The sequence below is a fragment of the Nannobrachium achirus genome (genome assembly GCF_963921795.1).
Source record: "Nannobrachium achirus genome assembly, chromosome: 18".
Classification (NCBI taxonomy): Eukaryota; Metazoa; Chordata; class Actinopteri; order Myctophiformes; family Myctophidae; genus Nannobrachium; species Nannobrachium achirus.
In genome coordinates, this window is record NC_137825.1 from 25,520,439 (window position 1) to 25,527,938 (window position 7,500).

General features: G+C 41.7%; 1 protein-coding gene across 1 annotated transcript in view; it reads left to right on the plus strand.

Annotated features, from left to right (window-relative positions):
• Positions 1-7,500, plus strand: part of cacna1g (calcium channel, voltage-dependent, T type, alpha 1G subunit) — a gene marked incomplete at both ends in the record, with an annotated part of 367,943 nt that overhangs the window by 128,942 nt on the left and 231,501 nt on the right. Inside the window, one exon of the mRNA XM_080747312.1 lies at positions 5,860-5,971. Within this exon, the coding sequence (XP_080603438.1) occupies positions 5,860-5,971 (112 nt within the window). The remainder of the gene's footprint in view (positions 1-5,859; positions 5,972-7,500) is intronic.

Sequence of the window (7,500 nt, forward strand, 5' to 3'; positions counted from 1 at the left end):
GTACACATTTTTGAAACTTGGAGATACAAGGTTTCCACCCGACAACGACGATATATTGCATTGTTCTAAATATCTTGTATACCGCATGATCATTGGTTTGTTATTCCGTTAGCTAATGAATTAGTCAGTCAGTCAGACAGACAGACAGACAGACAGACAGACAGACAGACAGACAGACAGACAGACAGACAGTGAACAAGAGTGTTAGTGTGACTGAGTGAGTGACTGACTGAGTGCCAGTCAGTCACTCAGTCAGTCGGTGAATCACTCTGCAAACAGGCTTTCTATCTCAGCTCATAATAATAATGAACAGACACACAGTATCAACAGGAGTGAGGATGCCAGGCCTTATTTCACAGGCAGTTTCGTTATTGCTTATACCTTCAACTTTGGCATTATACTGTAATAAAAGCCTTTTTACTTCATCGCACGGCGAAAATAGCCGATCTACAAGCTCACAAAGTGTGGCGGTGCGTTCTCATACTCGTTTTCTTGCCAGCCTGCCAGAAACCAAGGACGAGGTAGTTGAAATCTTATTGGCTCGTGCATTGATCCGTCAAGATGTGGTCAATAAAAATGCACAGCTTTGCTTTGGGTAGATACTGTGTATAGCAGGGGACCCCTAGGGGGGTCCTCAGAGTTACTACATGGAGTCCTCCAAATCTTCCAATCCTTTTTATATTAACAACTTGAACCCTAGTGACCATATTGTGCGAACTGTAGCCAAAAATAGCAGATCTACAAGCTCACAACGCCTCGCAGCGTGAGGTGTTGTGAGTTTGTAGATCGGCTATTTTCAGCAAAGAGGTTTGGTGTAGAGGGGAAAAAGGGCAGTACAGAGTAAAAGGTCAAGTTTATTAGGTAATGACGGCTCAAGTCATTAAATATCTGAAAACACAAATTGACCTGAATCCAAAATACACTGCTGATTGTGCTGTCAAATGATGATACTACGTACAGTATATGGAATCTATGAAAAAGGTTGTGGGGGTCCCTGCTTCATCTCTCTCTCAACTAAGGGGTCCTTGGCCTGAAAACGTCGAAGACCACTGATGTATAGTATATGTATGTAGGCTACCGTATACTTTATCCTGTGGTATGTGTATTTTTCCAAACGTGTACAGCAAATGTGATGTTACGTAATCTCCTTATTAAAAGCGGAATGCCATGCTGGCGTCACAGACGCTCATGTCCCCTTTGTTCTGCTCGGCGTGCCTCTGCCGGTAACTAGGGCTGTCTGAGTCCCACAGGAAGTCCTTCAGTTCTTTGCTTCCTGTTTGAAGATGGTGATGCTCAACACCCCCCCGCCACCCCACCCCGTCCCCAACCCCTCCGATGCTGACTGCGGTCTTTAATCGTGTCCCTTTGAACTTTCATGAGTTCTGTTGCATGTTGTGTTGTCATCCTGAGTCTTCCAGTCCGGTGGGCTCTGGGTAACTGCATGGGGGTCCTTGAGGAGGGTGTGAGGGTGTAACCATGCTAAATTATTGGTAACTCTTGAGAGTGTGCAAATGGAACCAAATGGAACCTGTACGGGTACATTTGGTTCCATTTGCACACTCTTAAGAGGGACCCGTGGCCTAAAAAGCTGGGGCCCTTAAATGAAAAGGTTTCTATAACCGTCTGATTCCGTTAAGTGTCCTGAACATGTTCAGGTGCAAAACCTACCCCATGTGTCTGTTATTCAGTGGACTCACTGGACATTTTAATTGGACTGGGAGCATCACCACTCAATACTTTATAACAGGAGTCTTCAACAGGGGGTCCGGGACCCCTAGGGGGTCCTCAGAGTTACTACAGGGGGCCACCAAATCCTTGTGTAATAGGATCATTATTTTCAATTAAAAACGTTGAACCCTCGCATCCCTATTCTTAGAAGAACATTAGCCAAAAATAGCAGATCTACAGCGTTGAGAGCTTGTAGATCGGCTATTTTCAGCAAAGATGTTTGGTGTAGAGGTCAAAAAGAGCAGACCAAGTACATAGTGAAAGGTCAAGTTTACTATGTATCGACGATTGAAGTGTCTAAATGTCTGAAAAAAATTACATTAACACAAATCCAACATAGACTGATGACAGATGAAGTCAATGAAAATCTGCATAACGCATTTATACAACATGTATAAATGCTCAGTTAAGGGTTCAGTTAAGGGGTCCTTGGCCTGAAAACATTGAAGACCCCTGCGCTATAAGAGTACTGGTTTTGCTTTTATTTTTTTTGGTACAGTCAGCTGTTTGTCACCCTCCATTAGGGCACTTGTGTGCAGGTGTGCAGCTTTAGCGAAAGCCATTCTGTAGATGGTAAAGGTTACAATGAGAGCAACAAGGTGAATTCATGGAGGATATTGTTTTCTGGTTCAAAGTAACAAGTACATCGAGTTCCATTTCGATCTAAAACCACAGCCTCCCATTGATCGCGAAAAGGAGCGGTTCCAGTTGAAGAAGCTTGAGCGAGGTCACAGATTAAAAGCCTTGGATGTTGCTACAGCTTGTATAGTGCTGGGCCAAGGCTTGCTCATGTTCACAAATATTGACTCGGCCGTCGTAAGAATAACACAGGCTTATGCAGATTTTTTTTTTTCACATTGATTGGTAATTCCCTTTTCGACGGCTCAGAGGCAATCGAAAGAAAGCTACAGTCCCCAGACATGCAGTACTGTGGAGCAGTGGTGTAAAGTAACTACAGTACATTTACTTACGTACTGTACTCAAGTACAATTTTTAGGTATTTGTACTGTACTTTACTTGAGTATGTCCAATTTCCAGTGCTTTTACTTCTACTCCACTACATCTCGATTCCAAATATTGTACTTTTACTCCACTACGTTTATTTGAAAACTTTAGTTACTAGTTACTTTGCAGATATAAATTATAATATTCTAAAACATACATGAAACACTTTAGCACTATCTTACACCTTGTCTATTTGAAAATAGCAGATCTAGAAGCTCACATTTTATTGCCAATACTTTTGTACTTTTACTCAAGTATATTTTGAATTCCGGACTTTTACTTGTAACAGAGTATTTCTACATTGCAGTATTGATGCTTTTACCTAATAAAACATTCAAGTACTTTTTCCACCACTGCATGCGCGCCGCTGACCCAGCTGCATTATGGGTCAGAGTGATGAATGAGTGAGTCGTGAGCTAATATAATAGAGGAAGGACAGGTCATTTGTCCTGTTGGCCCGGGTCCCCACATGATGTAATACAGTTATTAATTTACACACAAACACATGCGCGTGAAAAACGTGACCCCTGTTTTAACGCAGTTTTATCGCAAACACACTCTCTGCTGTTGGATAACAGTGGACAGAGGACGCTGTGTGTGTGTGTGTGTGTGTGTGCGTGTGTTTGTGTTCGTGTGTGTGCGTGTGAGTGTGCGTTAGGGATGGGATGATACGCGATATTATCGTTTATCGTGATAAAAAACACAATAATCGTATCGTGGAGATTTAATTTGTCATGATATCGTCCTCCGTCATGCACTGGGATCAATTCACCTTTTATTTGCCGAGCTGCATATCCGGTAACATTAAACCCTCTGATAAAAGGCATAATATACATACTTTTTCACTTCTTTTTTTTCACCATATATCAAATGTCTTGGCCAAAAAATCGCCGATCTGCTATTTTGTGAGCTTGTAGATCTGCTATTTTTTGGCAAAATTTGCCAAAAAATAGCAGATCTAATGTTCCGCCACAGGATATTGGATTTTGATTATCGCGATAATATTGTAAATCGCGATTTCTTTTGTCACAATAATCATGATATGAAATGTTCATATCGTCCCATCCCTAGTGTGCGTGCACGTGTGCGTGTGCTTGCGCGCATGTGTGCTTATTGAAGTGGTATCAGACTATTCTGGGTTATTATAGATCAACTGTTTAAGCTCATCATTGATTGTTGTCACATAGATGGCTTGGCGTTTAGCCTAGCCACATTCCAAAGGCCCCTCTTTTGACTCTGTGGTCGATACAATGTGTGTGCAATGCATCAAGCTGTCTGCAGCATGCACTAACTAATAGGACAGACACTCTCTCATGCTGTTAGTCAGTCCTCTGCTCTCTCTCTCTCTATCACTGCTTCTCCCTCTCTATGCTGGATACAAACTCTTTTATACGCCGGTTTTAGCCTGCATGGCGTCATTATTGGCAGAGAAAATAAAAAGTACATTTCAAGCGTAAATGTTTTTGTTTTCAGCTTGTATTTTTCGTCCTCTTCACCATGCGATGAAGTACAGTACACAGGGCGGAAGTGGTTAAAGGAGTAGTTCATCCAAAAAATGACTTAGGGTTAGGGTTAGTTTTCTATCAATTACTTTTTTGGGGGGGTGAACTACTCCTTTAAGTGAGTGTGTTTACATGCAGAATGCTGACCATACGCTGATTAAAGCAATACCATGGTTATTGAAATGGTCATGTAAACACTGTTATCTGATTTCCAAAATCAGAGTATATGTCTTAATCGGGGTATGGTTAAAAAGAAAAAGAATTGCACAAGCTTTTGATTTATTTGGCCATATAAACACTTGTACTGTTGTGTGTATATATATATATCGTCGAAATCGAGATAGTACGTATCGAAATAGTACGTTATTTCGTAACTTAAAGCCCTACTTCATCATACAAGAGTATTGCACAAAAGTAGTGAAAATAGCAGATCTACAAGCACAACGCCTCGCGATGTTGCTCATTTTTCAAATAATAATAAAAAAGGGTTAGGGTTAGGGTTAGTTTTTTTTTTGGGACATACAGGGTTTCCACACAAGAGTGACGATATTTACAAAATATGTACAGTAAGCTTGTATTATGCGTGCATGTCTGAATAATTAAGAACTTCACTCGACTGCAGCAAAAACATGCACAAGTCCAGGTTATACAGTCTTAATCGCACTAATACTGTACATGCAAATGCTTCAATTGAATTACCGCCAATAACCTGATTATTTCCAGTAATCAGGGTATTAGTGAGCATGTAAACATCTTCTGCAGCTTGGAGGAAACTCTTAATTACTATCAAAACAGGTACAGGCAGCTGCCCTATGGACCTCACTTTGGACTGTAATTAGATTATTTTGACCCATGGAAGTGGTGAATACATCACATCTGCAGACTGTACTTCTACACAGGAGCTTAGACTGTTTGAGTTGGGTAACGGGTTTTACCAGAGGATGTTGTTAATAACACTTTGCTGGTTGTTACGGCAATATCCCTCACGCACGCAAGCAGGCAGGCACACACGCACGCACGCAAGTGCACGCGCACTAAATACTGTAACTCTGTTCCAAAATGTTCTCACATCAAATGCTATAATCACATCAAATGCTTCAGTTCACCACCAACTCACTCACTCACTCCGGCCACAACAGGATCAGCACAAGGACACACAACATGCATATCCTCAGTTTCGTCACTGTCAGGCGGAAACCTTGTATTTCCAAGTTTCAAATCTGTATGTTTTTTCGTAAAGTAAAGCCCTAACCCTAACCCTAACCCTAACCCTAACCCTAGCTGCTTCATCATACAAGACTGTTGCACAAAACTAGTGAAAATAGCAGATCTACAAGCACACAATGCCTCACGATGCGAGGCGTTGTTTGCTTGTAGATCATCTATTTTCGCTAGTTTAAATTGTTTTTAAAATGATAAATACAAAATGAACGGTTTTGGACATATACAAGGTGTCTACCCGACAACAGCGATATATACTGTATAATGTACACACCTCTCAGGGGTCGTGACAATGAGAAACTGAACCCACTGAAAAAGTTGTTGCTATGTGTTGTTTGTGTGTTTATTGTCTGTGATGTTCTGCTTGTCATGCTGTGTATATTCCTTAACCGTGGTGCTGCACATGGTTCGAGCGGGCCTCCATGCTGGTGATCCTGCTGAACTGCGTGACCCTGGGCATGTTCCAGCCCTGTGAGGACGTGCTCTGTGACTCCGACCGCTGCAAGATCCTACAGGTACTGTAACAACCTCCTTTATGATACTACATGTACAGTACGCAAGAACCTCCTTTATGGTATATCCTACAGCAGTGGTTCTCAACCTTTTCAGGCCGCGACCCCCTTAAAAAATAATCATATGTAAACTGGGGACACCCTATGGGAGCGTATTAGGACTCTGCTTTGAGATCCCATAGGTCGAGTGGCCACAGGCAACATAGAGCGCTGTCCGTTTCCCAAATAGTGTCTCTTTTAGGTCTTGAGCCAAAAAGGTTTGGCAATCACTGACATAGAGGGTATCCTGAGTCTGACCTTCCATTGACAGCCCTCTTTGTCAGATAGAAAGGTCCAATCTGATTGTAGGCTATTACACAAAGATAAACTCACCAATATTACAATACTGACAACTTAGGTTATCCTATTTGTCTCTATACAGTCTTTGTTTGACAAAAGTCCACCCTGACATGCTATGACCTACTTTCCCTCAATAAACTGGGTGAAGTGATGATTCGTTCTAAGTGATCTTTTGCTTTGTTTTACACCTGCCTCCCCTGCGTGTGCTCATTATCGCCAGGCATGTGAGTGAAGTGGTTTTGGAGAACTCCACTCCACGTCCTGAATAATTATGTGCAATTTTGGAAACAGGATTATACGCAGGACGTTAAGTGATTTAAAACGAGCACTGCTCAAAACAACTTTGCTATATTGGTGAGTTTAGGATCAGGTTGGAGAAACACATAAAGAGATAGCCCTGAATGACCATAACAGGTCTGTAACTCTGAGAGTGTACAAATGGAATTGGAACCCAATTTGGTTCCATTTGTACACTCTCAGAGGTCCTTGCAAATAAAATGTTTGAGAACCACTACTAGTGTGGATTCATAATGTGCCATAGTGTTGTAGTAAATCAGTGTCATAGGCCTACATATTCTGAAGAATCTGATCATAAAAGACCCAAGACTTAACATTCAGTAATTGGGTCTTCGTGATCAAAATAAGAACATTATAATGGTGTGTAAAACTAAAAAATCGAAACTGTGCCACAGACGAGGCCTCACAGTCTTGCCACGGACATATTTGTCTGTGCACAGACATGACCCTTGGTTATGACCGATGGCTATGACAGGGGTCTTCAACAGGGGGTCCGGGACCCCTAGGGGGTCCTCAGAGTTACTTCAAATCTTTGTGTGATAGAAACATTTTTTCTCCTTTTTTATTAACCACTTGAACCCTAACGTCCATATTCTTTAGAACTTTAGACAAAAATAGGAGATCTACAAGCTCACGCCTCATTTTCGGCAAAGTGATTTGGTGTAGAGGGAAAAAAAGAGCACACCAAGTACAGAGTGAAAGGTCAAGTTTATCAAGTATTGACGGTTCAAGTGGTTACATATCTGATAACACAAATTGACATGAATCCAAAATACACTGATGATTGTGCTGTCAAACAATGAAACTATATGGAATCTGGGGGTCCCTGCTTCATCTCTCTCTCAACTAAGGGGTTCTTGGCCTGAACGTTGAAGACCCCTGCCCTACAGGACCCT